The sequence below is a fragment of the Urocitellus parryii genome, chromosome 12 (genome assembly GCF_045843805.1).
Source record: "Urocitellus parryii isolate mUroPar1 chromosome 12, mUroPar1.hap1, whole genome shotgun sequence".
Classification (NCBI taxonomy): domain Eukaryota; kingdom Metazoa; phylum Chordata; class Mammalia; order Rodentia; family Sciuridae; genus Urocitellus; species Urocitellus parryii.
The window spans coordinates 45824222-45842327 of NC_135542.1; the positions used below are offsets into that span (position 1 = coordinate 45824222).

Genomic DNA, 18106 nt, shown 5'->3' on the forward strand with positions numbered 1-18106 from the left:
TCCAGGGCAAAATTTAAATTGTGGTACCCATAAATTGCAGTTTGCTTTCTCCTTGGTTCCCCAACCTCTTTTTAAAAGCTGTATACATTCAAGATGTGCAACATGCTCTTTTCATATACATATCAAAGGTGATTACTACTCCATCACTTTCTATGGCTACCTGTGTTGTGGTAAGAGAATACCTACTTAGAAATTCACGTATATGTAAACTATAGTCCTTGCACTATACCATCAGATCTCTAGGTTTATTCATTGGATGTCTAGACTTATCGGTTTCCCTCTGATCTGATCAATCAACTGATGCATTTTAATTTGAATTATTCTTCTTGAAGTAATTCATCACCTAGTGAAAGGATTGTAACACAAAACAACAGGTTGGTACAGTAGTCACATTTTTTTAGCAAACCATCAACATTAGATATTTCTGGCCTGATTCAAGAAATATCTTCACTTTAACTTCAAGCAGTAGTCCTCCACTATTGGATTAAAAATGCTTCCAAAATAAGCCTAGCTTTGTATCCATACATTACAGGAGTCTGAGTACAGTCACACACCACATGCTTCTTTCAAGCTGACTACGTATATTACCATCGTCTCGTAAGATTCGAATGGAAGTGAAAAACGAACACCTGGTGACATGCTGTAGCTCTTGAAACATCCAGGGCAATGCAGTGTGCATTCGTCTGCAGCCAATGCTGGTGTAAACAAATCCACCAATTTGCCAATCATGTAAAATAGCACAATTATGTACAATAACCCTCGATAATGACTAGATTACAGGTTTATGTATTTACTACACTTGTTATTTTAGAATGTATTCCTACTTTAAAAAAATTTATGCTGACAGCAGTTTTGTATCTTGACTGTAATTAAAGAGGCACACTGAGTGACTGGCCTATACCACCAAGGTTTGTGGGAGCACACTCTGATGTTCATACAAGGAAATCACCTCCCTAATCACTTTTAAGAATGTATCTGTCTGTATATTGTAACAGAAAATTTGGATTTTATCTACAAAAAATGTTTTGAAAAATGACAATAGTAAATATTTAAGAGATTTATTAAAGCATCTTATCACAAAGATGGAAACATACAAATTAGAAACATGCAATCATCATCTTCCACGGTCCAGTCAAATGTTATATATCTTTCCTGTTTTTACAGCTAGCTGAAAACTTCAGATCTTATACCCAATTCACTCATCCTGAATACTGAATTCAATCTTCCTGAAATTATCCAGGGCAGCAAATAACCAAGATACAAACCATTATATAAAGAAAGTGCAAAGTTAAAAAAGAAAATATGTGGAGAATACTCCCTCCCCACCCCCAGTTAAAGGCATACAATGGCACTTTGTTCTTTTTATGCTAGATTGTCTTTGAAAAGTATTAAATTGTAATAGACTTAACAAAAAACAAAAAGACTTAATGAATGTCCAAAAAGCTTCTTAGTGTTTGAAAATAAATGCTTAGACAAAAGACAATGTATTTTATATCAAACAAGTTTGAAGAGCCCTGTAATGCAGCACTCTGTAAAATAAACAAGACAAGAAGCTGGTATAGGGTTTATTGACAGAGGCAGAGCGTCTTCAGGCAGGTAAGTAAGGAGGCGGTGGTTCCTTCTCGGGCATCTTCACTGCCATTTCGTAGGTTGGCAAAACATACTAAAAAGACAGAAAAAAACTACATGAAACTTGAAATTCTTTCTGAAATGATTTTCAGCTTTCATACTATCTCCTAATAAAGGTACACAAACCTACAGAGAAGAGCAGAAGAAACTGTTAGCTCAACAATTCCCAGGAATAGAGATGCCTGAAAAACAGGCAACTTTCCACGCAACTGAGATCTGACCTATGTTTGCTAGACATGATGGATTAAGGCTGGAAACAACAAGAATTTTAACTCTAATTCTGACCAACTCTGAGGCAACAAGGATTTCTTGACAGGCAGTAGTTGTCCCTGCTCTCCCCTTGTTCCAATAAAGTATCAGTGCCAGTGACACCTCAGGAATTGAGGATTTGGGTGACAGGGCCTCACTGAACCACACTATAGGAAGCCTCCAGTAAGAGGCTGGAGTCTGTTTCATCAGAATCTGTAGTCAAAGGAGCATGAACCTCCACCATGTCCTCTAGGGTGCTAGGCATATCTTTATAGGGAGGTGGCATTCTAACCTTGTGTTGAAAATCTGGAAAGATAGTCTGATAGGAATTAGAGGGCTCCCAGACAGTCCTCCTCAACAGACTCCAGAACCCACCAGTCATTGCCCCACAGACAGATTAGCTCCTCCTTGGATCACAGGGTTTGTTTTTTAAACAATGTAAATTTCAGTTAACAGCATTCTAATCCATCCACAGAAACCCCACAGGCTAAACAAGCTTAGCACAGTTGTTTCTATCTTATGCCGCCCACAAACACAGCACTCACGGGGACCACTAATGAATAAACTTAACAGAAACTAGACACAATGGGCAGTGTAGGGACTGTCTAGCCTGTGTACCCAGGATTCCAACTGGGAAATGCTAAATCCTATGGAATTTAAGCTATTCATGCCCCAAACCAGAGTCATGGCACAGAAAAGAAAGTTAAAACTTCACGTTCTTTTGGAACCATTAATAATGGCTAGCATTATTTTAACAAAAGAAACAGCAATTAACCTGTGGAGGTGCTTCAAAGGCAGGGTACACGGCAATCTCTGGCACATTTCTGTTGTTGATATATTTGTAGCAGTTCCAAACACAGTTAATTAGATAAGCCTGAAAAGATAAGAGACAAAATTTACCAGAAACTAAACAGATTACATTTTACGAACACAAACAAAAGCTGGGTGTGGTGACATGGCTTTTAAATGCAGGTGACATCCAACACTGTCCCACCATGTTCTCCATCAGAACCTAGCACCAGACAGGCCCTTTTCAATTCCTGGTTCTCATTTAAGTGTCAGAAGTTTCCTAAAGAAACTAGAGTCGGGGTTTCAACTTAGGTCTATTAACCCCTGTGTTGCAAAGGAAATTCTGGGGTTGTGAATGCTGGAAATTGTAACAGATTTCCTATACAAATCATGAACCACTTTCAAAAACAGAAAAATTTCTTCACTTATGGAATTATCTTGACACTTTCAACCCTTCTCTGGCAACAAGACAGAGGATGCTTCTAAAAGCTACCTCTACTACTTTTCAATATTGTCACCATAAGTCCTCAAGCTACTGTGTCCTCTGAGGAGATAAGGCAATGAAAAGGTTATGATAGGCAGTGTTAAGTCTCACCAGCTACCTACAGATTTAGCAACTTACCTTAAAAATGATAAATACCACAAAGAACACAAGAACAATGAATAGCAGGCAGCTGGAGTCCAATGCCAGGAGGTCATCTTTGTAGGGAAAATCAGGCTATTAAAAAACAGACATACACAAGCAATTTACAATTCAGTCAGGGCACCTGGACTCTGTAATAATCTAGGGAGCATTTTAAGAAAACAAACAAAAGCTGGGTGTGGTGATGCATGGCTTGGGAGGCTATGTGGGAGGATCTCAGTCTCAGCAACCTAGCAAGTCCCTGAGTAATTCAGGATTACTGTCTCTAAATAAAAAATTCAGGATGTGGCTCAGTGCTCAGTGCTGGGTTCAATCCCCAGTACCAAATAAAATAAAATAAAAGGCACCAAAGTCAGAAGTGATAGTCTAATAAAACTTTATAAACAGGCTTCAACTCAAAGTGCTTTTAAGTCCCATTATCTTTAATTACTTTAAAATACACTTGTTTAAATATCCAGAATATTCCTTAAATAGTCCAAACTAAGCTTATTTTCTCCTAACTTTCTATGAAGTAATATGAAGATGTTGTCTGGGATAATGAATTAAAGCTGTCACACAGTCACAATAAGAACTTAGACTGATACTGTAGAGTGGGACAGGTGACACTGGGCTGAAGTGGCTAAGTAGGACTTTCCTGAAAGAGTTTTGAAAGGAGGTGTGGAATCTGTTTTTATAGCTAAAAACTATAAATGCCTATAAAGACAAAACACCATCGTGCTGGTATTTGGTAAAATACAACCTCCTATATGGAACCCAGGATTTGTCCCTAGGTCAGTAAATCAGTAGGTACTGAGATATACCTAACTCCATTAGACAGTTAGTCCTGGAGAAAATAACTTTTCTGAAAGTAGTTTGTCTCAACTCTTCATCAGGCAAAAAGAAGGCACTCCACAGGTCAAAGAGCCAGGCACAACTGTACAATTTACTGTAGACATACTATGTTCTACTGAGAAGGATCAGCTATATTCATTCAAATACTCAACCTTGGCTGTGAGCAAGGCAATGAGCTAAGTGTGGGGAGAAAGCATTAGAAAAGAAGAAGTCAGGATTTATAAGCTGGCCAACAAAGGCAGTACATGAGATTAAGTGAATCAAATAGAGGTGGGGAAATGGTGGATAAAAGGAAGAACAAATTCATTTTGTACCTTTGCATGTACTGAATGTAGCCAGTGCATGGGAGAAGGCTATGCTAAGGTTGTTAGACTAAAAGGCAGGGGCCCCACTTGTGATTTTTTAGCCAGAGATGACATGACCAGGGAACAGTTCTTAGGAAGCTTCTAACTACAGGTGATCAAGCCACAGGCCTTGTCCCCAGCTACTCTCTTCTGCTTCAACATCTGCTGCTTTCGCACCTGCCATCTGTGTGCCGGCCACCATGGCCATCTCTCAGTTCCTTGACTGTACCATGTTCCTTCTTGCCTCAAGGACTCATATTTCTCTAGAACATTTTCATCATCTCTCTGGACTCCACACCTCCTTTCAAAACTCTTTCAGGAAAGTCCTACTTGGCTACTTCAGCCCAGTGTTACCTGCCCCAACAGCATTAATCTAAGTTCTTATTGTGACTGTGTGACAGCTCTAATTCATTATCCCAGACAACATCTTCATATATCTTAATACCCCAAACACATCGTATGGTCCCTAAAGTGAGGGAAGTCAACTTTGTGTTCACACCATTCACCAATGATGTCTGGCATAAGGCTAAGAACATCATAGGCACTCAGCTGTTTGCTATGAATGTCTATAAAGACAAAACACCATCATTTAATGAGCGACAAATACGGTCAAATTATTATACCTGTAGTATACAGTTAAAAAAAAAAAACCATTGAATTACTTCTTCCGCATGACCCACCTTTAAGAATTTGCAATACTGTACTGTATTTTCATCTTATCAGGTTTTAACATAATACTTACTTTAAGACACTTGAAAAAACACGGGGGTACTTAAAAACAGTAAGGATATCTCAGAATAGCAATTAAAATATTTTACTTAAAATAAAAAAATAGTTTAATTAACACAAACTTACTAATTGATCCAGATATTCTTTGATTCTTGGCAAATAAGTGAGAGAACTGATAGCAACCAGGCAACTGAGAACAAAGTCAAAAAGCCGATAACAGAAGAATGGAATCAGCCAACCCACTTGATACTGCAGAAGAAAATGAACACAGATTTTTAGCAAATGTATGAAATAACTAAGCAGATTCAGTAAAGTTCAAACTCTAAAAGCTGAAAAGATGGCATACTTACAGAAATTGCTCCATATACCAGCATTGAACTGATGATAAACATAAGAACAGAGACGGCAAAAAGGACACAGGCATTATCTAAGAAAACAAAAACAAATATCAATTAAGCTACTTATACAACAAAACAAAATACTTTATTAAAAAAAAAAAAACAAAAAAAAAACGTTTTACAGTTAGCCAAAAGGATTAAAATGTAAATATTTTCAAAATTAGCTATGAAAAGATCAAGGGACAAGCAAGACAGGAAAACAACAAAACACACCTAAGTCTCAGAATTAAAAAATGAATCTTGAGAAACTCATTCAAGCTCTTATTTGTTAATTGCTACAATAATCTCTAATATTTGTTTAGGGTGCACAAGAACTACATGGTCTGCTAGGAAGACAGGTGCCGCACTATGCCTTTACAAGTTCAAAAATCTGAAGATGTGCAAACAGGAAAATACAATACAACATGGCAAGTGCTGTACCAGAAGCAGGAATGATGAGCTCGGCCTCGATAATCATGAAAACATATGAAAGAAATGACGTAAGTTTGGTCTTGTGACATGAATAGGGTTTAACTGGAAGGAAAACCTGGTACTTGCTGTATTAAACAGAAAACTATAGCAGCTACCTCTTGCCTCAGGTAAAATGTCACCTGAAATTCAGGTTTCCATTAATTCCTCCTCCCAAACATTTAAATTCATTACTCCTGCACTCTGGCTTCTCTGTACATGCAGATCTATTTTCTTCTTGGTGCCTCAATTCTTTCTCCAGAGTGTTCCAACCCTCCCTCTATTAACCCACGTTCACTAATTTTTTTAGAAAGGACTCAAACCACACTTGATTTTTAATTTTTCTGGCACACATGTATAATTAATTTTGTAACTACAGAGAGATATTAAGAAACTGAAGGACATTAGTAATGATGATTAAAATTACTACTAAATTTTCATATCACTGGATACATTATATATATATATATATATATATATATATAAAATCTTACCACTGAGCAGTACAAACATCCTCAGTATTTGGCACTAAATATCAGATCTCTTATCTTTTCTTGAGGAATATTGAATAGCCGAATACTAAGGATTTAAAGGACTTTTCTGCTGTGGGACACAGAATGTCACTTATAAGAATCCAGTTATAAACAAAATGTGAAGTTCAACAGGATATTGGTATTAACAAACTTCGAAGTTTAGAATTCAAATAATCCATTTTTAAGAATCTGTTATGGGAAACTGCATGCTTATTTTGATTTCTGAAGTTCTGAAACAATGATGTTCAGAATCCTTCACTGGATTAATAAATAACAAGGCAACTAATGCCTGCAATGACAGACACTCCAGGACTTGTGAATTAATAAAACAAACAAAACATAAGGGTTAAACAAAAACTTCAGGATTCCAACCACTGTGACATTCACGGTCTCCCCGTAGCTAATACATTTCCAAAGCGAAAGTGGATGAAGTTAGATGCATATTTGAAAAAGAGCTTGCATATGTTGTGAAAGTGATTTGTATATACTGACTGCCAATCCTGTTTAGCTGAGTAGAAATAATCACAAAAATCATTATTTAAAATTGGTCATCAAGTCAATGATCAGTAATTTATTGGGTTTGTGGAAAAGTCATCCAAAGAAACAAAAACTATCATACAACTAAGAACTATAAATTTTTATTCTCTTAAAAATAGGGGCTTTAGTACAATTATAATCAACAAAATATAATAATGAATGCCATCTGATTTCCTTTAAAGCAGTTAGAATATTCACGCAATATGTGGTAAACCCACGACTTTACAGATATAGCCCAGTAAGCATTTCAATAAACATTAAATCCCTTTTCTATATCTCATTTTTAGAGAAACATACATGCCAGGGTAAATGATGACATTGGCAGGTTAATTAAAATTTTATGACCTAGAGTAAAATTTTGAAATTATAAAAAATAGCTGAAATTTTTTACTGTTCTTTTGGGTTTTCAAATAAAAACAGACTATTGGGAAAAAATAAATGCCAAAAAGGACTATTTATAATATGCTCTTATTATTTCTCCTACCACAGTTGACAAAACAATTAAAGAATTTAATCTAAGAAGAATCACTTTTTGAAAAATCATTTCTTAAAAAATCACTTTCAATGGGCTGGGGATGTGGCTCAAGTGGTAGCGCGCTCGCCTGGCATGCGTGCAGCCCAGGTTCAACCCTCAGTACCACATACAAACAAAAGATGTTATGTCTGCCGATAATTAAAAAATAAATATTAAAAATTTAAAAAAAAAATCACTTTCAAAAGCCAACAACGGTTAGCTGCTTTCGTACTACGTTATGAGAGTCACAAAATTCTTCTTGGCTCCTGGAAAATGAAGTTAGCCCTGTAACAATACAAACCTTCATTAATGGATTATTGAAGGCCATAAATGTAATGTAACTCAGAACTTCACATTAAGAGGTAATACAACTAAAAATCTGAGAATTAAGATCCTATAATATAACATATACATGTGAATGGGAAATAATTTGTATTATATGTATTTTGTAATAGTACATTTGCTCCACTGGCAAATCTCCCATACCAACTACATTTGTTGGCTAGAACTCAAAGATTTACATTTCACTTTTATTTCTCTCTTCCTCCTGTAGAGGTACACAACTAAACAACTCACAAAAATGTAGTAGTCCATTAAATCTTCTGACATAAATGTTTACCAAAAATCTTTGAAAAAACTCACCAAAATACTTTCCTGTGTCAGTGAGTAGCTTAAACATCACTGAGCTTATGTTAACCTTATTATGCAACTTATTTAATCTTTTGAAGCATAATTTAATCAATCTTGCTCTAAATAACATATACATACAAATTAAACTGGCTTTATAGATTTTTAGAAGGGAATATTTTGTTTTCAACTAAATACCTACCGGCCATTCTCTCAGATGAATAGTAATTTCCAATGACTTCATATTGAATGTTGACAGCTGGCATTGAGTTTGGATGAGTCACCTCTACAGTCAGCAAAATTGCCATCAACAGGTTTACCACCTGTGAAAGATAACATTTTTATCAAATACATTACTATTGAAAAAGTCTTTAGCAAAATTTCTAGACGTTGTTCCACATTGAAAATTGTTTTTAAAACTACATAAAAGAGGTTGTGAGGGGAATTGGAAGAAAAAACAAGGAGAGAAATGAATTACAGTAGATGGGATAGAGAGAGAAGATGGGAGGGGAGGGGAGGGGGGATAGAAGAGGATAGGAAAGGTAACAGAATACAACAGTTACTAATAGGGCATTATGTAAAAAGGTGAATGTGTAACTGATGTGATTCTGCAATCTGTATTTGGGGTAAAAATGGGAGTTCATAACTCATTTGAAACTAATGTCTGAAATATGATATGTCAAGAGCCGTGTAAGGTTTTGAACAACCAATAAAAAAAAAAAAAAAAAAAGAAAATTGTTTTAAAGTAACAAAGATAAAAAATGGTAGGGGCCAACCTGAGATAAAGGATATGCAATTACCACTATGAAAACAATTTAAAAATAAATTATTTTATCAAGTACAGATTTAATATTAAAAGATACGATGCTAAACCCTATGTTAATATCAATACACCGGAATAAAATGGCACAAAAATTAAAACTAGGGAATTATTACAAACTTTTCCTGTTCAGAGGCACATATTCATTCCTATATGAATCTCAGAATTTCTATGTCTGAAGAAGCTACAGTTGATTTAGATGCCTGAAACCACTCCACAGCATCCCTAGCCACTGCCAAGAGAGCTCATTTTCTCTGGAGATCAACATTCCTTTGGAGTTGCATAATAAGGCTTTCACTATGCCACTTAACTTTCACCTACTGGTCTTAATTAATTCTATGATTTTTGAGTCAATGTGCTCCCCTAAATACTGTCTTTTCTAGAATAAACATTTAGGTCCTTTAATGATTCCTCTACCTGGCATGTTTTTCTGCTACTCCACTATTTCTCTTTTGTACTCCTCCTTTCATAAGCTCTATTTGAGGCACACACTATCAAAATGAGCCAAGATCAAGCATCATCAGAATACAAATCTCAGCTCCCCATTCTAGCTAACAAATTTCAATTAATGCAACATGAAATTGCACTGGCTTTATAAATTTACTGAATATCAGGTAAGAGTTAACTCCCTAAAATATCTAGCTTTTTTCCACACTTGACCCTGCTAAGCTACCAGCTGTTAACTGATACATACAGATGGATTCAGAGGCCCAAGTACAGGTCTTAATGTTATTTGTAACTGAATTTCATTTTATTACATTCTTGTCCATCATGATTTTCTGGATTTGGATTTTGACATTCTAAACATTTACTTTCTCAGCTTTCTGCATTTGATTATATGATCAGCACTGCCTTTAAGTGCTCAGAATCAGTCCTGTTAATGATTCAATATAAAAATCTTATGCGGATGAGAATTAGCCTTCTCTAAAGTTTACAGGCTTTACCACTGAGCTACATCCCCAGTCCTTTTTAATTTTTTATTTTGAGACAGGGTTTCACGAAGTTGCCCAGGATGACCTTGAACCTGCCATCCTCCTGCCTCCCCTCCTGAGCTGCTGAGATTTCTGATTAGAACCATTATAATTGAGCTGAGATGATAATCTCACTGAGGTTTTGATTAGCATTTCCCTGATGATTAGTAAGGAAGAACTTTTTTTCATATATTTCTTGGCCATTTCTATATCTTCTGAAAAATAACTATTCAGATCCTTTTTCCATTTTTAGATTATTTGCTTTTGCTGTTGTCTGAGTTCCTATGTATTTTGGATATTAAATCTCTTATCAGTTTGCAATTATTTTCTCCATTCTGAATGCTCTTTTCACTCTGTTGATATTTCTTTTATTGTAGTTTTTATTTGATGTAATTCCATTTGCTTATTTTTTTTCTTTTGTTGCTTGATTACATTCTTGTCCAAAACATTGTCCAGACTGTCAGTGTTTTCCCGTATTTTCTTCTAGTACTTTTATAGTTTCGGGTTTTACATTTAAGCCTCTAATCCATTTTAAAGGTTTTTTTGTTTGTTGGTTCATGGTGAGAGTTAGGGGTGTAATCTTACTCTTTTATATGTGGACATCCAGTTTTCCTAGTATCATTTATTGAAGGTTGTGTTACCCAGATGTGTTCTTAGCTCATTGGTTAAAAATCACTTGGCTATTAAGTGTGTGCACTTATTTGGGGGTTTTTATTCTGTTCTATCAGTCTGTTTCTACTTTTATACAGTACCACGATGTTTTGGTTACTACTGCTTTGAAGTATATTTTGAAGTTGAGTAGTATCATGCCTCCAGCTTTGTTCATTTTTGCTCAAGACTGCTATATGATCTTTTGTAGTTCCATGTAAATTTTAGGATTTTTCCATTTCAGCGAAAGATGACATTATTTTTTAAAATATTTATTTATTTAGTTAGTTAGTTAGTTTTCGGCGGACACAACATCTTTGTATGTGGTGCTGAGGATCGAACCCGGGCCGCACGCATGCCAGGCGAGCGTGCTACCGCTTGAGCCACCTCCCCAGCCCAAGATGACATTATTTTAATAAGGGTTGCATTAAATCTGTAATGGCCTTGGCAGTTTGGACATTTTAACAATACTAATTCTTCCAATCCATAAACACAGGAGTCTTTCTATTTGTTTTCTCTTCAATTTCTTCCATTAGCATCTTATAGTTTTCACTGTTGAGGTCTTTCACCTTGGCTTTTTGTTTTGTGTAGCTACTGTAAATAGATAGTTCACTACTGGCATATAGGAACGCTACTGATTTTTCTAAATTGATTTATATCATGAAGCTCTACTAATTTAATTCTAAAAAGTTTTCTCAAGGTATTTATGATTTTCTACATATATGACTCTGTCATCTGCAAACAGGGACAATTTGACTTCCTCCTTCCCAATTTGTATGTTCTTTATTCCTTTCTCTTACTTGACTGCTCTAGCTAAGACTCTTCCTACTTCATTGAACTAAAGGATTAAAGCAGGCATCCCATCTGGCTGCAGATTTTACCATCCAGCATGTATTAGCTGTTGGTTTATCACATGTGGCCCTCACTATGTTGAGGTATTTTCCTCCTATACCTAATTTGTTGAATTTTTATAATGAAAAAATAATGAATTTTATCAAATGTTTCTGTATCTATTAAAACACTCATTATGGGTTTTGTCCTTGATTCTGTTGATATATCACACTTAACTGATCTATCTGCATGCTGAACCATCCTTGCATCCATAGGATGAATCCACTTGATCACAGTGAATTAATTATCTTTTAATGTGCTGATGAATTTGGTTTGTTTTGTTAAGAATTTTTGCAATGTTTATCAAGAACACACCCTGTAGTTTTTTTTTGTGAGCATCTCTATCTCATTTTGATCAAGGTGATACTGACAATGTAGACTGAGTTTGGCAGAATTCCTTTCAATTTTCTAAAATAATTTGCAAAGAGTTGGTATTAATTCTTCTTCAAGCATTCTACAAAATTCGGCAGTGGAAAAATTATTCATTTCTAGGTTTTCCAATTCAAATACAGTTGTTAAGAGTCTCTAGTGATCCTTTGTATTTTTGTAATATCAATTGAAATGTTTCCCTTTTCATCTCTGAGTCTTTTTTTTTCTTAGACTAAGGCTTTGCCAATTTTGTTTACCTTTTCAAAAAAATCAACTCCTTTTTTGGTCTATTTTTGTCTCTATTTCTTCTCTGATCTTTACTATTCTCTTTTTCTACTGGCTTTGGGTTTAGTTTGTTCTTGTTTTTCTAGTTCCTTGAGAGGTAATGTTAGCTTTTTTGAGAATGTCCTACTATCTTGATATAAGCATTTACTGCTATAAATGTACCTCTCAGCACTGCTTTTGCTGCATTCCATAGGTTTTGGTAGTTTCCATTTTCATTTGTTAAGAAATGTTTTCATTTCCTCACCACCCAGGTTGTTCCAGGAGAATGGTGTTTAATTCTCATGACTTCCATTGTTCCTCCTATTATTATCTCTAGTTTTATGGACTGTCAATAGGAAAGGTGTTTTTTTAAATTTTGTTTTAGTTACACATGACAGTACAATGATCTTGACATATCATACATTTGAATCAGATGGGGTATAATTTCTCATTTTTCTGAGTGTACAGGTAGCAGAATCACATTGGTCATGCGGTCACTTAGATACATACAGCAATAATAATGTCTATTTTATTCTGCTGTCCTTCCTTTCCCCCCCCTTCCCCTCCCCTCCCCTCCCAGCACTTCTCTCTACTCAATCACATACTTCTTTTTTTTTTCCCCTCACTTTGTCATACATGTATTCTGTATAACGATGAGGGTCTCCCTTCCATCTTCCGTGCAATTCCCCTTCTCCCTCCCTTTCCCTCCCACCTCTCTTCCCTATTTAGTGATAATCTTCTTATGCTCTTCCTCCCTACCCCATTTTGAGTCACCCCCCCCTTAAATCAGAGAAGACATTCAGGGAAAGTTTTTTGATAGGATTTACTTTTTAAAAATTTGTTAGGACTTGATTTGTGGCCCAACATATGATATATCCTGGAGAATGGGGTACTTTAAAAAAAAATCATTATTTTAAACAATATACTGCTTCAGAGCACCATGATAAGGGTTTTTACAGGCAGACAGCACCTCTAGGAGAACAGTCTAAAAAACTAAGCAAAGAAGTGCTATTTAATAGAGACTAAAACTATCTTTAGAAGAAATTTTTAATGTATACAAAAAAGTATTGTTGTGGGGCTGGAGTTTGGCTCAGTGATAGAGCACTTGCCTGGCACGTGTGAGGCCCTTGGTTCGATCCTCAGCACCACATATAAATAATTAAAAAAAAAGATTCATTGGCAACTAAAAAAAAAAAAAAGTATTGTTGTTTATTATTATGTGCAGTTACAACTGAGTTAATCCTATTTTTTTTTTTTTTTGGCAAAGACAGTTTATTTCATGAATGTTTAATGGGTACCTCAAATGTTCTAAATAATAAGTTAGCTAGTATACACATTTTCCCCCTCCTCCCTTCAAAGAGGACTTTGTTTTTTCTTTTTTTGTTGTGCTGGGACTCAGCACCATAGGCATGCTAGGCAAGTGTTCTACCACTGAGCTACATGCTACATCCCTAGTCCTGGAGGACATCTGATGTGAGAAATAAGAAAAAAGATAATCATACTAATGTTTAATAATTATATACAGTAGGTATTTAGAAACTTTCCAAGTACACAGTGAGGAAACCAGATCCCCTCTAGCTAGGAAGTACAGAAAGTTTTACCATAAAAATATTTGAGCTAACCATTAAAAAATTATCTAGAATTAGCAAATGTTGTTAATAGTTGAGGTGGGTGATGAGTAAACAGAGACTTCTATTTCTCTACCTTTGCATGTCTGAAAATTTCCTAAATAAAGTCTTTAAAAAGCGATTTGGGGAAGAGCAGTTCAGGGGAAGAAAGAGCATGTTCAATGGCACTGAAGCACAAAACAGCAGGTGCAAGGGAAGACACTAGCTTCAAGCTCTACTTATTTAGAGGAGTTGGGTGAGGACTGGAGAGGACACTGCTTGAGGCAATCTGTCTTCACTTCTCTCCCAAGTACCTAAAATTAGATTATTTATAGAGATGCTCAGGAAAAATTAGCTACATATTAAAGTCTTTCCAAGACTTAACATTACAAATGGATTTAATATTCCAAGACTTAACATTACAAGTTCAAAACATGTTCTTGTAGTATACTATTAACTGTAAAGAAGGAAACTTTCTGCAGCTGATTTTTAAGCCCTTTTAAAATCATTCAATAAAAATTTGAGCCTATACCTCATTAGAAACTTGTTTAAAATAATCTGGTTGCAAATTATTTAATAAACAACAGAAAAAACAATATTAGAACTGCAAGAATTTAAACTTGCACTCACTCTGAAATTTCTTCGTAACCAGGCATTAAGCCAGGCATGCTTTTTAAATCTGAAACACTTAACGTTAACACTTCAGGACCAGTACCTCTGGCACACGTAATTGGTCCTGGCTTTCTCTATGTCCCACAGAACTATTCAAAAACCGTACAATTAATATCTTAGTAGACAGAGTTATAGTTGCCTTAATACTACATTAGTAGAAGCTATAGCTAGAAAGCAATGATACTGGGCCAAATAGAGCCATTGACATAGTATCTAGTCCAGGCAGAAGAGGGCTGTAGTTTCAAGTTCCAAAAGCTTGAAAGGAATCATAACCTCAAAAGCCTTGGCCCAGGTAAACTGAAAAGATTCATAAATATTCTTATAGTGCCTCATCTGGAATGAAAAAAGAGCTACCATGGAGGCTAGGGAGTTAGGGAGGGAGAAAGGGTACCATGACAAAGTAGTAAGGGAAGGAAGTGACATCCTACCTCACTAGGCCCCATCTTATTTTTCAGTCTTAGTACTAAGTGTGGCAAAAAAATGCAGTTTGGACAAATCCTCTTTGTTTATAGGTATAGGACTACATCTAAATGTTATTTGTGACCCAACTGGGTAGAAATTATCTTTATATGGCTATGGTACTTAAGTTACACTTTTGAAATCGTCACCTGCAGTACTGTAATAAACCACCAATGACCTTTTTCCAGTTCTTAATCTGATTACAATCTGATATCACTGATCATTATCTCCTTCTCCTTTGTAATAACAAAGTGCTCTAAAGTGCTTTGAAATAAAAAAAACATCTTAAGGGCAGATGTTGTGTTCAAGACAACATTTAGCAAGTAACAGAAATACACAAGATAACACAGGGCTCCTGACCTACTACTGTGTATCTACCAAAACTTTCACACTGAAAATGGTCAATAAATCTTTTATTACTTCAAGACAGATCAATTGGTTTAAGTGGTTTACAACTGCTACTAACCTGAAAAGGTCCATGCAAAGTGAGAACACCTAGGGCAAGTTTTAAAAATTGTGAAAATAAAGCATGGAACAAGATCTTCAACTGGGGGAACAGATTTAAATTCGCTCCCTATTTTATTAAGAATGCCCTTACTAAAGTTTTACTCTCTGCACCTTGAGTTTCCTATTTACAACTTCTACTTTATCCTGCTCTTCTTTTCATTTTTATAAGCTAAAGTCGACAGTGTAAAAAAATCTGCCTGGAATAGAGTGGAAAGAAATACAGCCAATTACATTTGGATGGCTGAAATAGGGACCACAGTTATTTTCTTCTTGAGGAGTTAGAAGTCCTTTGTTCTTTTGAGTGGAGGCAAGGATCTGAGAAGCAACAGGAAGTTTGCAGGAAGAGTCCCAGGCTGTTGGATGGACTCTTGCTAAGCAGGGGGGCAGGTCATTTTCTGGAGGTAATGGGGGTAGGGTAGAGTAAGAGACCAGATAATCCTAAAGGTTTGAATTATTCATTTAGGGGAATGGAATACAGAGTTTACGGACAAACAAAAGAAATTAAGGATTCAGCCCCTTAGCAAATTGGAGAAGAAACAAAAGGAAGTTAGAAATACAACCTAACTGATTGTTATTAACTATTTGATATCCAGTATTACAAATCAGTTAAAATATGGAAGAGCCAGTTTCTGAATGAAATGTGATATAATTATACAATACCAATAACCCGCCTTTTTCTGAATACAAAAGTACAAGAAACGTGAAAATAGGCTTAGCACAAGCAAATAAACCTACACATTCAAGTTTTGCTATTTTCTTTTAAAATGTACATTAAAGAAGATTGCAAAAAATAAATAAATAAATAAACAATAGGACAGTCAGGAACAATGTGGAGGTCAGATAGTCCTTGAGGGCCAAGAAACAATATCTGCCTGCCTGAAAATGATTTTCATCTGGTGTTTGCCCAAACTGTTACTAATGATTTCAAGACGCTGCGTGGGAAAGTAAGTACAGAAAAAGGCAAAAAGGAGTCTGGGATCAATCTCTCTTCTTTTGCAGTTCACATAATTATCAAAAACTGCACAGTATCACCAATACCACTTCCTCCACCCACACACAAAATCAGTCATTAGGGAAAGTAGCTGAGTCGACAACATACGATACTGGTCAAAGCATCTGTAAAGTCGTAATAACTTAAAACTACCTAAACAGAATCACATTTTTAGACGTCACAGGCAAATAGCTTTAATATGAACGGATACTGGAAAGACTGGTCAGAAATCACATAAGAATTACTAGTGAACCACTTAATCAACAGCATTCCCATCTGGTTATGACAGAATCATAAAGATCTTGCAAACCAGAGAATGCCTGCATATTGTGGCCAGAATAGAACAGGCTCTCAACAAAATGTTTCACAAAACCGGGAGCATCTGGTAAGAAAAGCAGGCAGGGGTTGGTTGCACCAGGGAAAAACGGATCAAGTGTAAATCCTGGCAAACTGGTATCGCCGCCAAGAGCTCTCAAACAAATTCACAACAGAAGCCTTTCTGCTTACATCAAGGTCCAGGACACAAATGAAACTGGGTTATAGCTAGAGCTTTGCTTTCCCATCAGACTAGACAATATTGAACGAGGCTGCACACATCACTACTTTTTTTTTGGGGGGGGGGGATTCCAAGGAGGGGCCGGAGTTGTAGCTCATGGAAGAGTGCTTGTCTTGCATATGAGGCACTGGGTTCGAGTCTCAGCGCCATATGTAAATAAATAAAATAAGGGCCCATCAACAACTATATATATACATATTTTTTAAAAAAAATTCCAGGGAGCACAAGGTGCGGAGGGAAGAGGGAACTGCCTTTCAGATGGCGGAAGTACAGAAACAATGACCGAATTCCCACCGAAATTTAGCAGCCCCCTCCTCCCTCCATCCGCCTAGCCTCGTCTCTCCAAAGCCCACGTTCCTCAACTTCTTGCCACGGAACTATCTCTTGGACAAGTCTCTCTCAAGGTCCCCAGACTCGATTAAGAGACAAAGCATTTAAAACAGGAGGAAAAAAAAAAAAAAAACTCCCCCTCCTCTCCCGCCCCACCCAACACCCCCGTCCCCAGCCCCACCCCTCCCGATTCGGCCCGGCGCCCCCCATTTCCCGCACATGCGCACTTCCCCGGGCGGCGAGGCCCTACCCGCCCGCCAGCCCTTACCATGTACCAGGTCCCCAGGATGATCGTCCCGGTGCGGACATGGCAACAGCCGCAGCACCGGGTGCTGTAGAACCGGTCGCTGCGGCTCCGCTTGAAAGTCATGGACACCATCGGGTATCTCGCGGGCCGCGTTCTTGGCCAGTCCCTGACAAAAGCTTTCCGCCCCGCGGTTGAACCCAGGGAGCTCAGTCACAGTCTCCAAAGGCAAACGACGCGTCTTCAAGCCCGCCCCTGGTCCGGGCCCTTGCCAGGTCTTTCGCGCCTGCGCACTGAGCACTGAGCGCCACTCTCGCGCGACCTTCGCTTATCAGCTGTTCTTCCACCTTCCGCTGCCCGTAAGCCAATGAGGAACGGTGTATGGACCGGGTCTCCGATTGGGGAAAACCTGGAGATTGACAGGAACTCAAGCCCAATAAGAAGTGCTACTCGCCTTAGCGGCATGCGGTCGGTGAGGGCAAGGGCTGCCTTGTGAGTCTAAGGTAG

General features: G+C 37.0%; 1 protein-coding gene across 1 annotated transcript; it reads right to left on the reverse strand.

The window, feature by feature from the left end:
* Window positions 1-1044: 1044 nt before the first annotated feature.
* Window positions 1045-17896, reverse strand: Laptm4a (lysosomal protein transmembrane 4 alpha). The gene is made up of 7 exons (XM_026408429.2): window positions 17624-17896; window positions 8473-8593; window positions 5565-5641; window positions 5341-5463; window positions 3290-3385; window positions 2654-2752; window positions 1045-1663 (listed from the first exon to the last, which is right to left on the reverse strand). The coding sequence occupies exons 1-7, from the start codon at window positions 17732-17734 to the stop codon at window positions 1589-1591; spliced, it is 702 nt and encodes a 233-aa protein (XP_026264214.1). The 5' UTR covers window positions 17735-17896; the 3' UTR covers window positions 1045-1588.
* Window positions 17897-18106: the final 210 nt, after the last annotated feature.